This window comes from Brachycentrus maculatus, unplaced genomic scaffold (assembly GCF_059751285.1).
Source record: "Brachycentrus maculatus isolate JH-2025_06_01 unplaced genomic scaffold, ASM5975128v1 h1tg000153l, whole genome shotgun sequence".
In the NCBI taxonomy this organism is placed as follows: domain Eukaryota; kingdom Metazoa; phylum Arthropoda; class Insecta; order Trichoptera; family Brachycentridae; genus Brachycentrus; species Brachycentrus maculatus.
In genome coordinates, this window is record NW_028280906.1 from 748,693 (window position 1) to 773,478 (window position 24,786).

Below are 24,786 nucleotides of genomic sequence, written 5' to 3' on the forward strand. Positions count from 1 at the left end.
AACTATTTTTTGTGCATATTTATGTATATTTTTGCATTGTCTATTCTACGGATAAATTTGTCGTACTGTAACCCCTGATTTTTGGTCGTGCCGTTCCGATGTTGCTAGTGTTGGAACTCTACACAGGAGAAACACGGCGGCAGGTCTTTCTGTGTGTTGGTTCCCGATACACGCGCGTCGCCGTATAGGCGAACTGGCGCCGAGTGAGTACCTACCTCTGCCTAGAGTCGCCAACGCCAGGGGAGCTGTGAAGAACACTCACCTTTTTCAAGGTTAAAATGCCAGCGTCGCATATTCATTTTTGGTATCATACTTTTTTTTCTTTTAACCCTTTGACTAATGAGTTTTAATAAAGATTTTAATTGGAAAAGGGCAGATTTTTTATTTCAAATACAGTAAACTCCCCTACAACGTTGAGATAGGTACCTCTTCATCTTAAGGTGGGGACTGCGCATTTCGCCGTAACGTAACGTCGTAACGTCGCTCGCGGCGAGCGCTCGACTCGCTGTACTGACTAACTGACCAACGTAACGGACTATACGAATGCTCGCATCGTAAGGTGTTGCGTTACGACGAAATGGCTCCGGTAAGTCTCCACCACTATAAGCAGTTAATGTTGTAAACTGTATTTTTGCATTTTAAATAGCAAAAATGATTAGCAAAAATTAAAACTGATAGTCTTGTTGATGAGCTGTCGCTCACAAAAATTTTTTTGCAGAAAAAATTGAAGAATGGAGTTTAACTGTTTGAGTGCCATTGTTTTTTACTCATAACTTAAAAATGCCCAGTAAATCTCTGTTTTTTATGCCATTTACCCCTTATCTTGAAAAAAACTGTATCTCTTCCAAAAATTTACCAATTCTAATATTTTTCGGTATTCTCTTTTTAAAAACATGTACCAGGGTAATAAAATACAAAGAAAATTATGAAAATACATATTGTGAAAAAAAAACAAAAATGGAATCCTAAGTAAAAAAGTTAACATGTGTGCTTTCCCACAGACTCCATGAAGATTATAAGTGTACTGTACCATTGATGGTTTATTTTTTATAGATTCGTAGTTTCCTCTCGTTTTTTGGGACAGATACATTTGCCGTATTGCTGTGTGTAGAGTTGTACGAGCTGGGTACACTTTATCCATAGCAGTTACTAGGTTAGTTAGTTAGGCTGTCTTTGCTGTTGCGGGACCGATCGCGTGGAATTCTCTTCCACCAGTAGTTAGAATAATTTGTGATAAGCTGGATAAAAATTTATAATCATCTTTTCAGTCGTCTCCGAGTATGCAAAATCCAAAGGAGTCTCTGTTAAATAAAAGCTTTCTTAAATCAATCATAGATGCCTCCTGTGAACTTAAATATAAAGCGTCATAAGATTTATGAAATATATGTATATATGCTTGAGTTACAAAAAAAAAGTAGCGTTGTTGACAATCATGGATATAATAGCGAATGATACACGTGCATAAAGTGATAACTTAACCAGCCTATGACAGGTTATAAGCCCTGTAAATACTCAGACTTTAATATTATTGAGATGTTATAATCTAAAATTTTCTATTTTAACCTCAAAAGCATGTTGAAAAAAATAATTTCCTAAATAATGCAGTAAAACCTTGCATTTTGTAGTGTACTTAGTAAACAATCTTCGTATAATTAAATATGTTCTTATTTTCTTTGATCTCTATCACTATCGAATTCACTGATCGTCCGTCTTCCGCTCCAGATTGCTGATCATGAGTGGGATATCATACATGTAGGATACATATGACGTGAAAGAACGAACGGACATTACTGCTGTATAGGAAAGGAAATAGAGAAGGAATAGTTGGTGAGAAAACGAGAATAGCCGCAATGGCTAGGGCGCTGGTGGTTGCATACCCATACTCGGACTAGCTTGTGTAACTGTAAATAAGGTAAATTAATAAATTCAATTGATTAGTAAAAAGGAAAACATATGAATCGTGTGTACTGCCAGTGACTACATATGCATTGCTCTTACAAAATGTATAAAAGTTCAAATCCATGATTGGTGAAAGAGTAGGAGAAGTGAGGAAATTAGGACTAGGAGAATAAACGAAATTAAGAAGGTAAATAAGAAAGGAGAAATAAGGAAATTAAGAGCGGAATCAGAATGGCGGATATCATAGATCGTGAGGCAAGACTCAGGTGGCAATGGGCAGGACATGTTGCGAGACAAGACCCCACAAGATGGACCCCTAACATTTTAAGATGGAGGGCCTTGGGAGAATAAGAAAGGCGTCGGATCATCTTAACAAAGATGGTCCGACGACATGGAAGCGACCATCGAAATCGACATGTAGATGGTCGCTATGGGGGGTAAAAATTGGCTGCTGGCAGCAACCGACCGAATGAAAAGGAAGGATATGGAAGATGCCAGCAGCGGAGGACAGAAGGCTGAAGAAGAAGAAGTATCGGGCTTTGAAGGGGCTTATATCTTGAAGGGTCGTATTTAATGTCAATACTATTCTCATATTATTTTTTGACATCTCATCAAAGATGAAGAAGAATATGGAAGTCTGGGCATTTACGGTGCTGACGACCGTCATAGTCTGGTTTAAGTGATCACTTGATACACGTGTAACATTCACCAATTCTACCCATTGTGATCACTTAAACCAGCCTACGACGGTCGTCACCCCCGTAAATGCCCAGACTTCCATATTCTTCTTCATCTTTGGTGAGATGTCAAAAAAAAGAAAATAACTCCTGTAATTGGAGATAATCCAGATTTTGTGAACAAGTATTTGGACGCACTCAAAATGTTGTCAATACTATTTCTTTGAAAGAGAGTCACCGAGTCAGTTACTCGATCCATACATTGGTTGATCCAATTTTACCAGTAAACAGTCGAACAACGTTGCTGCGTCGTCGGTTGGACTGAAATATATCGATGGATCGAAATCTGTATCATTCCATTTCGAACAGGGTTGAATTTGGTACAGATACACAAAATGACATAGAAAATATGTAACAAGAAAGTTTTATTTTAATGATATAAAAATTGATGTACTTTCATTAACAACAATAGTATTGATAATCAATAACATAATTTATGTAGATAGATATATACACACCTACTGCACAAGAGACAAGGCACGAAGGTAACAAACAATAAAATGCAAAATTAAATACCTAATTTATATTCCTCGGGCATTAATACTGAGAAACCATTCTTATTTGCTCAGCTAGTTTGTATGTAAAGCTTTAAAGCTAAAAATACATTGATCGATTTGCTGACTTTGGAAGCTTATTATTTCAAGAAAACACAAACAAAATTTATAATTGTAAGCGGTGACGATAAAATTCTTTATGTACGTGATGTATTTTTAATTATATATTTCGAATAATTTTTCAGACGCCCAAAATATGTTAAATGCAACTTTTTACATTACTTTACGCTCGTATTAGATATATGTATTTTTTCAAAATGAGTAATTAGTACAACATTGCGATATTTGTACGAATTTGTATCAAGTCGCCCGAAGAATATACGACAGGCGTCTGAAAATTAATTGTTTTGGAGCAAAAATAATTTTGGCTCTATTTATCAAGGTTCTAAGTTCCCGGTACAAATATTATAATGGGATATTTTTTGGAATAAAAAGAAAAAAAAGATGATTCGGTTTAACAATACTATCTTTTGTACCTTGAATAGTTGGTTAATTTGAAAGAAGAAGGATTTCAGAACCGATTGTGACACAGGTGTTAGGGTGAGTAACAATGACAGTAGCATGTACATATACGTGAGACTAGAGAAACCAACCAATATGTCTATGGAACAGCGAGGTCATAAATGCTTTGGAAGTTTATTCTCTAGAGCTACAGCACTGTAAGGTCAATGCCAAAGATAACTATAGCTAAACGGAACGGGGAGCAGAAGCACAGTAAAATCTGGTTCGTACGTTGTAAGAGACAAGTGTTGGATCGCTAGTACATACTATATTCGCTGAACTCTGAAGGGCCACCGCTCGTGAGCTTATTTTGTACGAGTAGCTTGTAAACAACGATTAATCCAATAATTACTGTAATTTCACTAAATTGAATACTGGTTGTAAAAGCACACATATATTTATTTGCGTTATGTACGAATAGCAGTAGCGACTAGCGGCATAAATTGTCTTATATGTTATCGCTCCTACAGACTGTCAAATGTATGCATATAGCGGGCCATCCGGTTTCTCGAGTGATTTGCCGAGTTTAGGCACTCTATCTTTCGAAATTGTCTATAGAGTTCTGGTCAGACACGTATTTGCGACGAACCTGTTCAGTGTCGGTTCTTTGGTCGCACTTTAAATTGGCGGATGTCAGTCCGTCTCTGTCACATGTCACCTTGTCGCTTGTTTTCCCTATTTTTGTATAAAATTATATACAAGACCAAATGAACCCATAGTATTCAAAATGTTCATATTTGTGTTTTTATCAATTCAACTTCATTCTATTTTTGTCGGTCTAAGTGGACTGTTGTTGAACATAGAAGTCAATTAGGCTCGAACCTAGAAATTTGACTAGTCCGCGTTTTATTATGAAAAAAGATTCATAGGGATTAGAAAGTATTTACGAATTGTTCCACGCATTTAATAGGTAGACGAAGCGATCGGTTCCACGACCGTGATTTGCGTCTTTCTTGCGCAATCGAGATATCAAACGACAAAATCCACAATACGGCGCATAGCGACCTTTCTGTAATACCGTCAGGTCATCAATTGTCACGATCTCCAACGCTTCGGGAGTTTATGCGGAAATAGAGGAGACAGGTTGCAATTCCGAGAACACCGGATGGTACACCATCGATTTATCATTTGTCAGTCCGTGCTCGGCGCTAGAAACGAAAGATAGAAAGAGAGAACTGCGGTAGCTGTGTTTCTAGCTGGTGGCGGGAGGGGAAGGGATCTAGTAGGAGAGCTTGTCGGCCTCGTTCTCGGCGATGATGGCGCGCAGGTTGGCGGCGCGGCGCTCGCGGTCTGCCTGGCGCTGGTTCATGAGCGCCGTCTCTTCCTCCAGGTCGCAGAGGCGCGCGCGGGACTGGCGCGCGCGCAGCGCCGCCGTGCCGTCCTCGAGCGCCGACCAGCGCGTCATGCCCTCGCGCTCCTCCTTGCTCATGCTGCTGGCCGTGGACACGCGCATGGTGCGGCGCTCCACGCGCTCCGAGCGCTCGGAGCGGTCCACGCCGGCGCTGTCCAGGATCTTGTCGGCCAGCCCGAGCCTGGAGCGGCTCTGCAGCCCGGCCACGGTGCTGTCCATGTCCATGTCGTCGGCGAAGTTTGTCTTCTTCTTGTTGGCCCTCAGGCGGCGCAGAGAGGAAGACACCTGGAAGGAGACAAACTCTATTTTAAAATTATTCTCCAAAGGTCTTCGAGAAACATTCCGACATTGAGTGTAAATAAAATTTTCATTACTTGATTCGGAGGTCACTTTGTGGTAAAATCTATCCATTTTTAATTTAAATTTTACTTAGTAAATACCACTATTTTCAAAAATCAATTGTAACAAGTGTTTCGATGCATTCCGCATAATTTTCAATTCAATCATCCGTTTTATCATGCTAACCGGACTGCCGGACAGTAAAATTCCATGAGTGAAAAGGCACTATAAATGTCCACTACTAGCACTATTACTACCATCACGGCATTTCCCCGCAGGGATAGGCAAAGAGGATGGAACACCACACTCTTCTGTCCTGACATACACTTCTCGCCTCCTTCGCATCCACGCATCATCATTCATCATGCCCTCCGATTACGCAGACTTTTGACACCACCAGATTGATCTGATCGTGCCTCGTTCTGTTCGCACATTCGCCACATATATTTTCTCAGACATTCTCTCGTTATCCAAAGTAATATGGATAGCGAGAGATGTGGAGTAAATATACTTTAAAATGTAAAACTGATTTGTTTCACTTATACATTTTTATTGATTTATATTTGGTTGATATTCATCACTTTGCATTGTAAATCGGAAATAAAAAATATTGATTTAGGAAATAGCGTTATGTCTAAAATTTATTTTATTAATTGATTCTGTTTGTGCGTATTAAAAAAAATGTATTGTAATACATAGTTATGTTAACATCGATTCGAGAAAAAAATCAAAAAAGTAAATTAATCCTTTTGGTGTTATTTTATGTAATAAATAAAATGAATTGTATTATGTATTTCCTTTTTTGCGGTTGCGACTGATAAAATGAAATAAATAGTTGTCACTCATCAAATATGTAAAATGTATAGATTTTATAAGCGGGCGACTTTCTATTGGTATAAAACATCGTAAATTGAGATATCGCCCACTCCTTTCAACAACGTCATATATCGTCAATTTTCAGTTGTGCATGTTTTCGGAATGCCCAGAAAATGTACTATATCCCAGCAAAAGCGGCATATTTTTAACTTCATATTTTCCCGCTACAGGGCAGAATGTGTTATTTTTGCATTTTGAAGAAAAGGTATTGTTTAATTATTTTTTTAAATATACTAAATATTTTTTCAAATGGAGAAAAAACCTTCAGGTTTTACCTAAAAAGATATGTTGTACAGTAAAAAGTTCAATGAGTGGCTTGATATTTATTTTTAATACATTTCATTATATTCTTAAACTTTAAAAACGATCTCATGAAAAATCAAGTTTTTTGATATATGACGTTGTTGAAAGAAGTGAGCGATATGAGCTCAGCACATAGAGACTAATATTGCTATCTCATTTTATCTTTAGGTATTTTATATGGCAATCCTGCTTTGTGGACTATTTGAATATTGTCTTACTCTTTCTTTGACAATCCAATACATACACATTAATAATATTGGTTTATAATACTTACACAATGGTAATTTAAATATTCACATGTCAAACAAGATTAACCTCGTAATCTCTGGGCTCCTGGTAATTCAATGTATGTACTTTATTTACTAATAAAGTGGATCGCAACATAGTGTTTTATATTTTATTATTCAAAATCGAAAATTTGTTAAAAAAAAACAAAAAATCCAGATCAAAGAGAAAAAATTTTTTTCTCTCAAATTTCATCTACGCATTAAATCCAATTATAACAGTAAAAATAAAATAAATAATTGGGTTTTTAATATTTAAAATTTGGTTGGCTGTGATATCTCATTTTTAAAACAATTGTTGGTGCAATTTCATAGACATCGTTCGCTAGTAAAGAGTTCATGAGCTTGTTTGGCTGAAAAAAATCCATATGTGATACGATGTTGTTTATACTCCTTTTAGTCAAAAGTAAATAAATTATCGTCCGTAATTTTGCGCTCCTGGTACTTCGATATGTGGATTTATTTGTGTATAAGAAGTGCGTCACATATGAAGAATTTATTCATATATAAGTTACATAAAATTAGCCTTGTAATTTCAGCGCTCCTGGTAATTCACTGGGCGAACTTTATTACTAAAAGAACTTTATTACTAAAGAACGGCACGCGGTGTAAATAAATATTATGTTTAATAATATAATAAAAAAATGAATAAGTTGAAAAATGAGTATTAAAATATTATTTTCAAAGTTTTATTAAATCATATTTTAAAAGTTTTTTTGAAGGAAATAATTAAGGTTTTCAATAATAGGACGTTATTGAATTTTTTTTTTTTGGTATTAATTTTATAAACATTATTCGTCAGTAAAGAATTAGTATATAGGCGAAAAATATATGTGAAAATGTGAAGTTAATATACCATTTTTAGTCAAATAAAAATTTAAAATTGTTTATCTTGCGTTATTCTCTGAGTAAAGAATAAATTACACCCATACCATGATATGCGCTCCTAGTACTATGATATGTGTAACTTTGTCCAGTACGGAACGCCTGTATGAATAAAAATTACCCTCGTAATCTCTGCGCTCCTGGTAAATTCAGTGTGTGAATTTTATTCGCATGGATTCAGTTCAATTAATATTTAATGTTTTTATTTTTATTCATACAATTAATATTGAATTTTTTAATCATTAATATTATTTCTTTACTCTTGATATCGAAAAAAATGTTTAAGAAATTAAATCCAGAATATAGAAAAAACAATAGATTCTCGTGAATCGAATTTCATCCACGTGCTGAAAGTATTTTAGTTTTAAATCCCATTATTTCTGTTTTTAATGTTTTTCATACTGATGAAAATTTGAAAAGGAAAATGATGGATTTTTTGATAAAATAAGGTTATTAGAATTTTTTTAGCTGTTGTCTAATTGTATATAAATATATATTATTTGTTCATTAAAGAGTTGGTACTGAAATAAACATGTGCGAAACACAAATACAAACATAAACTTTGTAATTTTGCGCTCCTGGTACCTCGATGGGAGGAGTTTTTCGTGTATAGTACGTACGGAACGCCCATATAATATTGAATTTAAAATTAAAAACAAATTACACCCGTACCTCTGAGCTCCTGGTCTTACGATATGTGTTTTTATCTATTGTAACGTACGAAATGTTCATATGAAGAATTTTTCAATAAGATACATAAAATTACCCTTGTAATCTCTGCGCTCCTGGTAATGTGTGTGAACTTTATTCATTAATTAATTTATTTATGGTTTAATTATTTATTATTAAACTAAATAAATATTAAAAAGATATTAAAAAAATTAAAGCCGAATTACGAAAAAACATAGATTCCCGGGAATTGAATCTCCTCTTTGGTTTCAAATTTATCATAAACGATTTGGAAGAATTGAACGTTATTGAAATTGGAAAAAATGGATCTTTTTTATTAATATTATTTCTAACTAAAAACATATTGAAATAAACATGTGCAAAATTCTAAGATATGTAAATTAACATTTGTAATTTTGCTCTCCTGGTACCTCGATGGGAGGAGTTATTCGTACGAAACGCCCATACATACTGAATTTAAAAGATAAAAATAAAATTATATGTACCCGTATCTCTGGGCATTTATTAACAGTGTGTATTTTTTGTCCAGCGTGTTCATATGAAGAATTGATAATAGACATAAATTTACTCTTGAAATTTCTGCGCTCCTGGTAATTCTCTGTGTGTACTTTATTAATAAGGTGTCGTCCGTCGTATTGATATTTTTTCATCATTATAAAATATCTATCGAATAATATTTATAAAATGAAAACCTTAATGAGGAGAATTATTTTCCTCTTGGAAATCATATTTCATCTACCTACTAATATTAAAATCCCATTAACTTGTTTCCAAATGATTTTAATACTGTTAATATAACTTTTTGAAAATAAAAATGAACGGTTTAACGTAAGGTATTGAAAGTTTAATCACTGTAATATAAGATTCATTTAAAAAAGTGTATGTCAATGGTTACTTAATAGTGTAGATGTGTATTGTACTTGCACTTATATATCAGTAGATATTGGGATTATCAAAATCTGACACAAAGAACCGCCATCTTCGGGACAAGAAAATCTTTATGGGTGGAAATCTCGCGAAAAACTGAAACGTGAAAATGATTAATGTGCTCCAGGTCCTCGAAAAACTTAAAAGAAAGATCCGATTTTTGTAAGAAACTTTTAAGAACTATTGTTACTATTAAAGATACATACCCCTTTTCAAATACAAATATGAATCAAATAATTACTTCCAATTAGGTAAACTGAAATGTGATTTTCTTCGATTTATATATGAGAATATGGGTGCTTTAAAATTGTAATGATACATAATCATGGCGATTACTAAGATTCCCACTCCATTCATTCACATTTTAAATCTATCTATCTATATATCTCGATCTATTTTAATCTACCTTAGATCTGTCTTTCTAGGGTTTTTTTTTTATTATATCTAAAAAAATAACCAGGAGCGCATAAAACGAGAGAGTGAAATGTTTCGTGAACGTCACTTTTTCGATGAGCTCAGACCAGGTTTCATTGCGCCTGCGCTCTTGGTCGCGTACTTTTTTTGTTCCTTAAGAGGTAAAGAACGCTCATTCATTCGCAATTTTAATGTAAAATTACTTTTATTATCCTTGCGTTCCTGGTAATTTGAAATGTGAACTTTATTCGTAAGGCCCTTTATATTTTTAAGGGGGATCGCAACTTTGTATATTTATTTATTGGACTGGTCCTATCACCATTTACTCTCACTTATGTGAAACACAAATCAACCCTTGAAATTTTGCGCTCCTGATACTGCGATATGTGGACTGATTTTTTTTGTGAGTACGGAACGCCCATATAAAGAATTACTCTTGTCAGTCAGTCAGAAGTTGAACATAAATTTACTCTTGTACTTCTGCGCTCCCGGTACTACGATATAGAATTTAGTCTCACCTTTACGCTCCTAGTAAACGGACATGTGGAAATATTAATTCATACTTAATATGTACGAATAAAATCCACATACCCGAGTATCAGGAGCGCAGAAGTATGAGGAATATCGTCTTTTACTGGTAAAAAGCTATAAGTCAATTCCTTGTTTTGAGAAAAACAAAATTTGTATTAAAACATTATTACTACCTTCAGATAAAGATATTTATTTCTTCCTAATTGCAGGGTGTTTGTTATTTATTACATTACGATCGTTGATTCGAAACAGACCTGACACAGAAATTTCGACTTGACGTTTTTGGCTGATAATAATAATTATACACCTTGATAATATTTGCACTCGGACATCAAAAATATTTCATTCATTAATGAAAAATGTGAAAAAGAAAAACTAATTATTTTTATGGCACCAACCAACAGAAGGGCTGATAAACACGTAGGACTAGAGATTGATTTTTAGAGGAAAATCGGGTATCTTTTAAGGTGGACCTTTTTTTAAAGTTGCGCTGATTACGTTGATTGCAAAGTTAAATCTTCAATTACGATGTTAAAAGTCGAATAAATAATGAATGATATTAACTTATTATTACTTGATATTATTTCTGAAGAACAGCTATCATAAATCTGATTTGCTGGTATAGATGAAAAGTATGCCAATGTGCCAAACATCGGCAGATATCGTTGAAAAAAACTTTGAAACCTAATTAATATTGAAAACAAATTTATTTAGGCTTTTGTGGATGGAAAAAATGTTTAAATATAATGAGTTGCTTTGTGCTTGGACTTTTTAATATGACAATAGAATTTATTTACTTTTGTAGTAACCGTCTTATCAGGTATATTACATTACATCGAAGAACGGTTCAATGACACAAACACTGTTTGTTTATTAGACGAAACAAACATAAATAACATAAATTATTGACCTCTCGCGTCAACATGATTTCATATTATGTTAAGAACCGCAAACTTCTTCCGTTTCGTTACTTATATTTGGGCTTATTAAGCAATATTTGCGGTTCTCGGAAATCTGATAACCTTGAATGATTTTCATGGTCTAGAAGCGATTTAGTGGGCATGAATCAAATAGATAAACATATGCAAAGGATTCCTTAAAAACAGCTGTAAATTCAAGGAAAATATGAATAAAGCTAACTTAGTCATTATTTTATAAATAATGTTCTAATATCTTGAGGAATTCGTTCGTATCTACATATGTATTATCTTACACAAGCTTATGGTTAAGTGGGTTACCTAACTATTACTATTCTTCTAATCCTACCTGCTGTCCTCTATTTCATTTTCCCCAAATAGCAGTACCTAATACACTTCAACGTGAGCTCTCACTTGCTTCACATGATTATACGAAATACATTCTACTCCTAGATTCATAAATCTTCAGCGATCAACTTCTCTTCATATAACTGTCGATAAAATTACCAATTAATTAGCTGGATTTAGAAAAGTCACATAAGATTTTAAGAAATAGTAGTATTTACTTAGTAAGACTTAAATTAAAAATGGATAGATTTTACCACAAGGTGACTGCCGAATCAATTAATGAAATGGAAAATTGATGACTCCACAATGTGTCCACATAATCAAATGTACTGCATGTATTTATTTGTAAAGCGTAATGATGAAATTACACACCAATTTGAATAATTCATTGATAAATTATTAATACGGTGTTTGAAAATGACGCGGAATAAAACTCAAATTAAAAGTTAAATAGTTCAGTCAAACAGTAGAATATAATTGTATCGTGAGTTAAAAAATTCTGGTTATCGAAATAATAAATACTAATTCAACGGATGGTTATAAAACGACATCCCAAATATACCAAAACCTGTACTGTAAAGGCAGTAAAACACAGAATTCAAAATATCGACTGGCGTTGACAAAAAGTAGGCAAAAATCAACATTCTAAAATTAGAAAATCGTGGTATTATTTATTCGAAAGGCTTACATGAAATATTACAATAGTTACTCCAAATTTATTTACAACAATTGTAAAATATATAGATTAAAGTACTATGCTGTTTTAGTAAATCAATATGGAAAAATTAAAATATAAGCTGCCATAAGGAAATGAACAAATACATTTATTGGTAAATTTTGTTAATTACTCCCTAAGCATAATAGATTTTTTTTTTATTGCGGAAACTATGACTAAGAAAAAATAATTGTGATATTTTCATGACCTAGCGATACAAAATTATGCCACCGTAAATAATTTAGGCCCGAAGGTTGTGTGAAATATTATTTAAAGTGAATTATCTATCAGTTATATATTTTGCATGTCTTTCCGAAAGAAAGATTATGTACTACTGATTACGAAATATGAACGTTAGATTAATTTAATCCATGTTACATCTGTGTTAAAGAAACGTACATTCAAACATACATCACATTTCAAAGTACGTCAAGAAACTGTCAATATTTCGAGTATGTCTAAATGTTTTTGCTTTTTAATACTGGAAGTGATTCCCCGAGGCATTTATTAAAGACCAAGTCTTGTTGATATATCACTTCAATCCTTTGGCGGGTAAGGTTAACCTTTCCAGGAGTACAATAATTGATGTCCGACTTTCTCTGGGGAGTGGGGTTTTTTCAATTAAAATATATTTTTTTAAATGAAATCTTTGTATTATGAAGATTGAAACTATGTAAAAATAATTTAAATAAAAAAATAGAGCTCACCTACTCTAGGTTTTATTTTATGGCAAAGTTAAATACAAATATCCACAGATGTCATTACTATACATATTACATCATACCAACTGACAGATAGACTTCGCACCGACGTTCATTTACGTCCATAAAGGAAAGGTTAATCCTAGAATTTTTATTTACGAATTACATGAAATTATTGTAACTTTAATCATAAAGAGTAAACCCACTCACGAGTAGGTATAGGCTATAAAACTTTTAAAGTTGAAGCCCCAGTAGTTAAATAAATACATTTAAAATTTCACAATACATATTTAATTTGATAAAAATACCCTACAGTTTCTATCCGAACGCTCCACCCGATAAAAATACCCTACAATTAATATCCGAACGCTCCACTAGTCCGAGCAGAAGGTAAATTTTCGGCGATCGGATTATATATAGGCATGTGTAAGATGGAGGATATCGTGAGGTGGGGACCACAATGAAGGCGATACTGGAATGATCATGTAAACAGAATGTCAGATGACAGACTTCCACGTATCGCCCTTCAAGGAATCACTGAAGGACGCAGACCCCCAAACAGACCTCCAAAAAGGTGGAAAGACAGCTGAGAGTCAACATCCCAAGAGCTACAAGCGGAGGCACAAACAGATCCTTGGGATCTAGAAAAAGATGATGAAGAAGAAGAAGGATTATAGAGGTCCTGCTGTATAAGATAAACTCAAACGAACTACTAAACTACTAGGTCTATTTTTTGACATCTCAACATAAACGAAGAAGAATATGGAAGTCTGGACATTTACAGGGCTTAAAACCGTCAAAGGCTAGTTTCAAACTGTACACACGTGTAACATTCACCAATTCTACCCATGATTGACGACCACACTACTCGAATTCTTGAAACTTCTAGATATATGGATCAAACTGGAAACAAAGTGCTTCACTTCACTTGATTTCACTAGATACACCTATGGTGGGATGAGGGAAGCTTTTTATTGAGCAGAAATCAAATAAATCTCGACTACGTCTACCGCCAGACGAACTGGTTTAAATATGTATACAATAATAAGGTATTATCACTCTAGAGTAATATCTAATTTAACTGGAAACAAAGTGCTTCACTTAACTTGATTTCACTAGATACACCTATGGTGGGATGAGGGAAGCTTTTTATGGAGCAGAAATTAAATAAATCTGACTACGTCTATCGCCAGACGAACTGGTCTAAATATGTATACAATAATAGGGTATTATCACTCTAGAGTAATATCTAATTTAACTTACTCAACCTTTAATGGATTGTGAAAGACTCGTTTTGTATTTATAACAGCCGATATAATGAAATTTTTTTCATTCATAATTTTCTTTTGCATAATTCGCCTTCGTAAAAACGTTGTTTTCGTACTATTACAGCTCTATAAAGCAGATACATAAAGGGATACGCCCCATAAAACACCCGGTAACGTAAAATTTGATGATGTGTAGCGGTGTCCGTTTTTCGTTTTATTAAAATATCTATAGTTTAAACCTTAATATCTCCCTTACATCTCTACAGATTTCAATGATAATGTTACCGATTCATTCAAACCCTTTTCCGCACCCCAATGGTGCATAGGGTACTGCATTATAAACACAGTGTTATCTTGATCGTTAACACACAGAAAGGTGATCAGCCTTCAGCTTCAGGTACCAGTCCAGGGTAATATTGAATAAATATTAGAGTGAAAAAATCACTTATATTTATTTGATCCCCCCCTGGGAATCTAACCCGGGACCTCCAGAACGGTAGCCGAGCGTGCTGACCATTACACTACGGAGGCGGATGTTACCGATAGTCTAGTGATTTTTCATATTAATTGATCATATAATAAAAACACATGATGAGCATGATCCGTCAGGTAGATACCTCATCGTCGAAGTCGTGTTCGGCTTCCTCGAGCGCGGCGCTGAGCGGGCGGCCGCGGGCGGCGCGCCCGCCGCGGGAGTCGAACAGCGTGTCCTCGGAGATGGCCTTCTCGGCGCGGCGGCGGGCCGCGGTGAGGTCCTCGTCAGCGAAGGCCGCGGCGTAGCGGTCCTCGAGGGGGCGCGTGGGCGCGGGTTCGGGCTCCGCGCGCCCCTTGCGGTCCAGGCGGTCCAGGGCGGGCTTGTAGTAGCTCTCGCCCATGTTGTAGTTGCAGTCGTACACGCGCGTGCGCCGACCCCTCACTCCCGAGCGAGACATGCTGATATGGCTGCAACAGAGACAAAGAATTGCGTGACTCATATTATTTTTTGACATCTCATCAAAGATGAAGCAGAATGTGGAAGTCTGGGCTTTTACGGGACTTGCGACCGTCATAGGCTGGTTTAAATAATCACTTTACACACGTTTAACATTCACCAATTCTATCCATGATTGATAGCCACACTATTCAAATTTTTGGAATTTCTATATATATGGTTCCATTTTGAAACGTAGTACTTGAATCACTAGAATTTCATTAGAGACATCTATAAGAAGGTTTTTATTGAACAGAAACTTATTAATTTGTATGTGAGGATCGTCATGTTGTCATCTCAGAAAGTGAAATTTTAACTATTTATAAATGGTAAGAAATACGTTTTGAAGGGATAAAGAAAGATTTGAAAGAGATGTGAAGGATGGCAAAATTTTAAATTTTGTAATGCAAGTATTTAATATCCATTCCCATATTAATTCTCAAATATGTGCAACTGGAAAGCCATTAAAATTAGGTATTTCTGATTTTTTAAATTGTATTAATTACACTGCCTTACTGGATGGATGATTAAAAAAACACTAAGTTGAAGATAATAAAGTAATTTATTCTTTCTAATACGTTATTTAAACGACCCTTCTATGTTTATCCCACATCGTTAAAAGAAATGTGATTCGCTCAGAATGGTAACCAATTCTAATTCTATATCTTGGAGCCACCTATAGAGGAACCTTTAGTATGTATAAATTATTTAAATACGCATAGTTAGTAACAAAATTTTTCGTCAATGATATTTGACATTTGTGAACTAGACAGATGTCAAGTATGATTGACGTACGACGCCATTTGCAAAGATTATAACATCTTCCGATAGGGTGATTAATTTCGTGCCATCCTGTAGAATAACTCTTAAATAAATATTAAAACATAATATCGTGGGTGTTCTGGTAAAAACGCTAACTCAAAAATATGTAATTTTGACTTAATGATACAGTATTATAACATTTTCAACGTTCTATAAACAAGCAAAACTAAGTGAGTAGTTTGAAATGTCATATTGATGTGGTTTTATAAGAAAATTCAACATTAATTTTCTTTATTTAAAAGGGATTTTAGATTTAACGTTTTTTTGCAAGTATACCCACGATATAATCTAAAAAAAACATATAAGATATAAAATAAGATAAAGTAAAGAGCTATGATTTAAATCAAGATAGGTTGAATAAACCAAAAAGCAAATTGAAAAATTTCTTCTCAACAATTTACTTTATAAAGAAGAACCTTGATTTTATATATGTATGACTTGATGTATATATGTATGTATGTAAGTATGTGTATATATGTATGTATATGTGTATATATATATATATATGTGTTTATATATATGTATATATATATATATAAATATATATATATATATATATATATATATATATATATATATATATATATATATATATATATATATATATATATATGTGTACATATATATATATATATATATATATATATCTGTATATATATATATATATATATCTGTATATATATATATATATATATATATATATATATAATATATATATATATATGTGTACATATATATATATATATATATCTGTATATATATATATATATATATATATATATATATATATATATATATATATATATATATATATATATAAAAATCCTTAAACCATTCTCATTAATTCCTCTCCTTTCATCTTTCTTCCTGCATATTCCATTTTTATACAATACCCTTTCCCTTTTACTCCCTTCCTCACACGCGCACTCCCACTCTTCACTTTTTTTTTTTAATCTTTTTTGCTATCTCTTAATGTTTTAAAAGTAATATATAACATAAATGTGGAATTGTTTAAATGGCTTTATTATTATTGATGTAACTATTTTTGTTAATGTATTGTAATGTTTATTATTGTTAATGTAACATATTTTATTATATATTTTTAAAATGTAAAGCTGCACAATTCTCGAACAAATATAATGAAATAAAAATATTTAGATTAATCGGGGATGAAGGTAGTTCGGATTAAAAAAAGGAATAACCCACAAATAACCTACTTTAAGAGGCTTGTCTGCAGGTAGGATAGTAAGGATTGGGAAGGTAAATACGAAAAATACATACAGATTGAAAATATTTTTTTCTTTAATTCATTTTGCAATTGGCGGGAATCGAACCCACGACGACTAGTTTCGCAGTCGATCGTCTACCCAACTACGCCTCGGCTCCAATTGAAAACTAATCCCTAATCTGCCCAATCGAAAAAATCATAAATGGCAAAGAAAGACATGTATTATACGTTCAGTATAAGTACATTTTACTAAAAAATATATTGTTGATTTCTGCAAAGACAATATAACAGTGGTAGACGTAAATTCACTTCGTGCAAATTCATGTTATTTTATTTTGATTTATCCAGATAATCGGAAATCCAGAAAATCGAGGTTCTACTGCAGCAACTTACGATAACGTATATGAGAGAAGCAGTGGCGTGCACAGAGAATCAATTAAGAATATCGTGAAGGATTTACGCTTCAAAAAATGTACAAGTAAACAATGTTTTCCTTTCTATAACTTGCCGGTCTCCCACAGGGCCAGAAAGAGATAAAAACATAAAAAATGCGATAGAAAATCACTACAACATTGTTACGTTACTTTAATTGACTTTTGAATCTGTACCTACTATTAGAATGGATCTTTGTCAGACGGGAGGAATTTCTAATTTAACATACTCAACCTATAAAGGATTGTAATAGACTCGTTTTGTGTTTATAACAGCCGATATCTCCCATATCTCCCTTAGTTCTCTACAGATTTTAATAAGAATGTTTTGTGATTTTTCATATTAATTTATTAGCCAATCATCACACATCGTGATATCTATCCATTGGAGCATTCTGAGTTGGTATGTGAATGTTCTGTTAATGTGAAGAGTAAAAAAACGAATAAATTAATAAATGTAAAAACTATTTTTTTGGTTCATGTAAATTTTGGATCCCATCACTGAATTAAACCTTGTTTACATTAGTATTTATAATGTATTTTCAGAAGCAGAGTCATAATGAAGGTCCCGGTAAGGGTAGCCGAAACGTCAGTAAAAGGTTATATTACATAGTATTATACAATAATGTCAAATGCAGGCGTTTTCTCAAGAGCTACTCTGAAAGCCTTCATATTTAAGAAATTACCCGTTTTAATTTTAACGTCTTTTAACAGTCTAAATATCTATCTTATCTATCGAAGTTACTTCTGTGTTCTGAAACCATTTTCTTATCTTAAGTAAATATATTATTACGTTCAGTGTACTAATTACTAATGACTTAAGATAAAATAAGACACTTACTATGGGGCTACATCTACACCAAAGATATATCGATACAATTATGGGTTGTACGCATTGTAACAATGTTTTAACCCACGCTTGGCGGCTAAGAATATTTTACATTCGCATATCAACCGCGGTTTGAGCCATGCCTCCGTCCGTGGGTAGTTCATATTGTAAAGATACTTTCGTGGGATATCTACAAATCAGGAAAGAAAACTTTTAGTAACGCATTATTTCTTATTATTTTTATACAAATTTATAAACGGCACTTGACCAAAGATGTCCCTGTAAGGATACAATTATTCCTTTGATTAAAATATTAACTAAAATCATTTCAAATTCAAAACTTTACATCCCAGGCGTAATGTTTAACTGATTCTGAATAAATAAATGAAAATTATTATTATTTATAAGAGAAATGCTGAAAGAGAGTAAAGTGAGAATTTATAAGACCTGCATGAGATAGATCATGACATACGGCTTAGAAACAAGAGACACCATGAGAACGAAAAGCCTTATACAACCGTCAAAATGAAGACTCTATGACCCATTGCAGGCCTAACACTTCGCGATAGAGTAAGAAACTCTGAAACAAGAAAAATCTGCGATGTCGAAGATATTGTGCGACGGGGAAGAGAAAGAAGACGTTCCTGGAGAAATCAAGTGGGAAGGGCAAGTTCGGATCGTATGGTGAGAATAGCAGAAGACATAAGAAGCAGCATAAGAGGTAACAGACCCAGGAAGACCACCTAAACGATGGAGGGACGACAGCTGGTCTTCCACCTCCCAGGAGCGGATCGGAGAACAACAGAACACAGTCCTAACTAAAGAAGAAGAAGAAGAAGAAGATTTAAAGGAAAGAGAAAGAAGGTAAATATATCACAATGGGAACATTTCAAAAGCGGAAATAAATTCAATTCGTTATTTACTATGGGTTTTATTAGTTGCTTTAAGTATTTATATTTTTTCAAGATTATCTAAACGAAGACCTTTATTGAAATGGAAAATTTATATGCCCACCGATTTATCAAAATTATGGTCTTCAGATAAGGTGATTGGCAAATTCATAAAATATTTTTTTTTATCTTTAATTCTGATATTGAATTTACGCGATGTTTTTCCAATGTAAAAGGCAAATTGTATTATAAGGAGAGATTATATTACCAAACCACGAAGTTAACAATGCTTTAATACTTAAAATATATTGCTAATTATTTAATAAATACTTTAAAAAAATAAAGGTAAAAAAAGTATTCACCTAGACCACTTCCGCATAAATCTCTGCGCACAGTACCTACTGAGTAGTAAGACAAAGGCATGTAGAAAATTCCAAATTAGTATTACGAATCGTTAAAAATAAGTGTCCACTTTATTCTTCTTTTTTTGATGCGTAATATTTCGAAATCGCATTGAAAAAAACGTGTAAAAAGGGAGCTCAGTGTACTGCAAGTGAAACTCGGAGTTGAGATTATTAATTTTATTTTTATTATATCGGACGCTGGATTATTCACCCTACGGATGAGATGTCGATTTTTCAAAAGTGTTTCATCTTGATATAAAACATGTACTTCCATACACATGTTTCAAGTTAAGACACTTAAAAAACTCAGTATCCTAAGAACACTAATACGTATTTCACTCTACCTCTTCTAACCCTTATCCGCACCCAATGGTGCATAGGGCACTGCATCTAATTGACGCAGTGTTATCTCACTCCTGCGCTCCAGGGACCAGTCCCTGGTAATATTGAATAAATATAAGAGTGTCAAATCACCAATGTTTATTTTCACCCCTCCCCCATGGGAATCGAGCCCGGGACCTCCAGCACGGTAGCTAATCACGCTAACCATTACACCATAGAGGCGCACATATTTCATTACACTTCAATAAACGATCCATCGATATACATCGAGACTGGATACGCGAGAAGTTATTTAAATACTTTCATTTTGCTTTTTGCAATAATCTAGGAGCGTTATAAATTGGACAAAACCCGGTCTTCACTGACGAGTATCTATCTCAATGTTAAAAATACACGAGTAAAATTAGATTGATTATATCGGCGAGTAACATTGTTCTGCGTCGAGTTAAATATACATATCTGAAGATACATGATACATTTCATGTGTCGATCATCCGTTGGTGTCGAGGCTATTCATAGTTTTCTGCGCGGAATAAGAAACACAAACGCGCACGGTGTCTCATTAAATTACTCTCTCGTTAAAACACATAAATAAGTTACTCATTTCTAAAGCCATATTTTACACATGAAAAAATAAAAGGGTAGAAAATAAAATCATACAGATATAAAGATGTTCTAGTAGCTACGGTGGGTAAAGAATATTTTGAAAAATTTAAAGAAAATATTAAATCATTTTGTATAACACGATATACATATTTATATATGATAAATCAAAATAATTCTTTGTTTTTAGAAGAAATATACGATATGTTCGTTCGATATTAAAATTAAATGACTATTATTATATTATTTTTCATAAAAGTCATATTATTTTTTGACATCTCATCAAAGATGAAGAAGAATATGGAAGTCTGATTAATAATCCAGATTTGTGAACAAGTATTTGGACACACTCAAAATGTTGTTAATAAATTAACCGGTCAAACTATAAGGTAAAATAATAAAAATTAAAATGATATTTTATGGCGTTTCTCATGTACGTGATTATAACCCAGGATTCGGACCTCGCATACTATGTAATTAAAGAGTTTCAGCTCAATAAAAAGCTTCGTCTCACCAATGGATAACTTTTTGTGACAAAGATGACTTTCCGAATGAGGCGGTTAAAATAAACGATTAGTTGTTAAAATTAGATTAAACTCATATCAATAAACCGTCATAGATTTATTTGGTAGTTATAATAAATGAATAACTGGACGATTTTGGATAAAATCTAATCGTTATTCAATGTTTCGAAACAATAACTTGCATTTTGTTAATTCAACAAAATTATAAGATGGAACGCTGAATTTTTCGGTAAATTTTGCTATATTGACTTAATAGTTATGTACATGGTATAATATTTAATAACGTTTAGGATATTGAAATTTTAATTCAAAGATTACTCGGCTAAGTTTACTTAATGATATCTAATTATTCAATTAGATTCGATGTTCAAGAAATCGTAAAATAAATACTATATTCTACCATTTATATTAAATGCTGCTAAAATTGCAATAATGTGTACCTTGGAGGGTCACAAAAAAGCTTTTTTGTGTACACGTGATTGTAAAATTTGAGTTTGGTATGATACTCTGAGTACGTACGTGAATTCGGTGTAAAATAATCAAAACATCGATAAATGTATGTATGTATATATATATATATATATATATATATAAATATATATGTATATATATATATATATATATATATACATATATATATATATATATATATATATATATATATATATATATATATATATATATATATATATATATATTTATTTATATATATTACGATACAACGGTAAATTGTATTGAGTATAAAATAAAGAAAACGCAAGAATTCGCAAATAATAATAAAACGGGGTGAGAGGGATCCAAAGCAAACATTGTGTAGAGCAGAAAATGTAATCCGTCAACAACGCAAAACCTGTCAACATGGAACAATCGCGTAAAATAGGTCACAACATGAAAGGAGTATTCTGAGATGTGCGCAAGCGAGCGAAGGAAGCCGCGGATATAGATAGAGCCCGGGGCGGCCGCAGAAAGGTCATAACAGGAGCTATTCTGGTAACGGTTAAATTTATCGTTTCCCAAACATTTCCTCTGTTCGGGGCGCGGGCAGGTGGCGGCCCCCCGGGCCCCCCGAGCCCCGGGAGCCCCCGTCCTGGCCCGGGCCACTTACCCCCGCCGTGACGCACGCGGTGACGATCTATCGACATCACAGTTACGTAAATATCGGAAATCGAGGTGTTTTGTTTCAGACTCCTAAATAGTTCCGGGGTGTGTATTAGTCGGATATTAAGTTACACGCACACACATACATATATACATATATACATATATATATATATATAAATATATATATATGTATATATATATATATAAATAAATATATATATATATATATATATATATATATATATATATATATATATATATATATATATATATATATATATATATATATATATATATATATATATATATATATATATATATATATATATATATATATTTAGGATTTATAAATATATTTATACATATGGAAAGATCAGTCTAATGGAAACGAGAACACCCAATACCGAATCAAATTTTCACACACATTTTCGATCAGATCAGGCGAGTTTTGTCGCCCTAGAACATCGATTGTCAAATATAGATTCGAACAATCGATAATTGAGAAATCACGACTAGTTTTAGAAATGGTTTTTCACAGCACTCGGGTCGCTCCAGGATAGCACTTGTGGAGAGAGGTGAAGGGAGATGGTTGTAACGGAGCGAGGCGGAGGGCTCACCTGAGAGTCGATGTGGACGTGGTGCACGCGGGAGGAGCACTGAGCAGCGCCGGCCTGCCGGACCCCGAGGGTATAAATATCCCGGGAACACCTCCACACCACTATACTCTCCGTGTACCGACACTTCATCACGCCGGCCCACGCTCGTCTTCCGTTCTCGCCATATCACTCTGTTTTCTCAATAGATCAACAGCATCGTGTTAGCTGATCAATACTCAATATCTATTATCTAAACTCAATATCTATTATCTGTCCGCCTCTGTAGTGTAATGGTCAGCACGCTCGGCTACCGTTCTGGAGGTCCCAGGTTCGATTCCCAAGGGGGTAAAATAACTGTAAGTGATTTTTTCACTGTAATATTTATTCAATATTACCCTGGACTGGTACCTGAAGCGGAGGGCTGATCATCTTTCCTTCATATGTAAACGATCAAGATAACACTGCATTTATATGACACAGTGCCCTATGCACCATTGGGGTGCGGATAAGGGTTTTATTATTATTATTATTATCTATACGGAAGTAATATCGATTTCAAGAGCTAACTGTCGTCTTTAGATCTAGTATTCTTACCAATTTGTGAAACTTGATGGAGAGTGTGGATTACTGTGGAGTGAGAAGAAAACATGATTTTCTTACCCAATTTCTAAGGTACCTACTAATTTTATCAAAAATATTGTCAATATTACCGATGAAAACAATTTTGTATTTAAGATTGAACGATATATTTTTACTACGAGAATTCGTAGTAATATACCGTTAATGCCTAAAAACATCAAAAGAAACTTAAAAAGAGTTTACGACGATTTCAGTTTAACCACTTGGCTGTTCTATAGTTGGTTGAATGTGTTATTAATATTTGAAGAATTAATTTTGTGATTTTACATTTTATAAATGAAAAATAGCTTCATATTTTAACTGAATTAAAACGGTCAAAATTAAGTTATATTAAGATAAAAATTGATTTCATAACAAAGCTATTAAAGAAATAACTAAAGAGAGAAGAGAAAGAAAAAAACTTATAAATAGAAAACAGAAGAGGAAAGATCATGGCACAAATCCTGCGCCACGACAACCTTATCACCATAACGATAAAGAGTAAAATAGTAAAGAAGAGTAAGAGAGGAAGAAATAGACCAAGAAGGACCTTTGTGAAGCAGTTAAAAGACAAGGCAGGCGTTGTGTCGTAAGATCTCTACAGTGTTTTGCATCCAAGAAATTATTATTATTAAACCATATTTGCTCCCTAGGTTGAGCATATGGAGTCCACAAACTGTCTCTTTTTTTCAAAAGGCTTTTCTGCCGGCTGCCGCCATCTCCCTTGCATCCTCCCAAGTCAGATCCGCGTCCCGAAGTTCTGACTAGAACTGCCGACGAATTGTCAGCAGTGGTCGTCCTGGGGGGCGCGAACCTGATGCCTTGTAAAAGAGGCAAGCTTGATTAAGGCTCTCAGCAGGCATGCGGAGTACATGGTCAAGCCAACTGAGTCGCCTTTTCTTGACGACAGTTGTGGCCAAGATTTGCTGCGTCCTACGCCTTATCTCTTCATTCCTTACAAAGTCAAACCACCGCACGCCTAAAATTCTCTGCAGACACCTATTCTCAAAACTTAGTACACGTCTGCTCTGGGCCCTTATAAGGTGCCATGTTTCACAGCCGTATAAAAGAACGGGAGCAATGCAGGAATTGCATAGGCGGCATTTGGTCTTTACCGAGTATAAATAAATAAAAAAAAAATTAAAAAATTAAGTAAAATCATAAATTCCGAGTATAATCAATCATATT

The 24,786-nt window shown here is 33.8% G+C and overlaps 1 protein-coding gene across 2 annotated transcripts; it reads right to left on the reverse strand.

Moving 5' to 3' along the window:
• Positions 1-2,984: 2,984 nt before the first annotated feature.
• On the reverse strand, positions 2,985-23,042 carry LOC148308666 (uncharacterized). 2 transcript variants are annotated; one of them, XM_088261338.1, is made up of 3 exons: positions 23,002-23,042; positions 14,858-15,182; positions 2,985-5,327 (listed from the first exon to the last, which is right to left on the reverse strand). In XM_088261338.1, exons 2-3 carry the CDS (start codon positions 15,170-15,172, stop codon positions 4,911-4,913), a joined length of 732 nt encoding a protein of 243 aa, XP_088117464.1. In that variant the 5' UTR covers positions 15,173-15,182; positions 23,002-23,042; the 3' UTR covers positions 2,985-4,910. The 2 variants fall into 2 exon arrangements, with proteins under 2 accessions (XP_088117464.1, XP_088117465.1); XM_088261339.1 differs by having other exon boundaries at positions 22,809-23,042.
• Between the last annotated feature and the right edge of the window lie 1,744 nt (positions 23,043-24,786).

What these genes read in the sequence shown, in the direction of transcription:
- LOC148308666 (XM_088261338.1), bottom strand. Translation starts at nt 15,172, where the DNA reads ATGTCTCGCTCGGGAGTGAGGGGTCGGCGCACGCGCGTGTACGACTGC. An exon ending in AACACGACTTCGACGATGAG is followed by an intron (nt 5,328 to 14,857) that starts GTATCTACCTGA and finishes GTCTCCTTCCAG; the next exon opens with GTGTCTTCCTCTCTGCGCCG.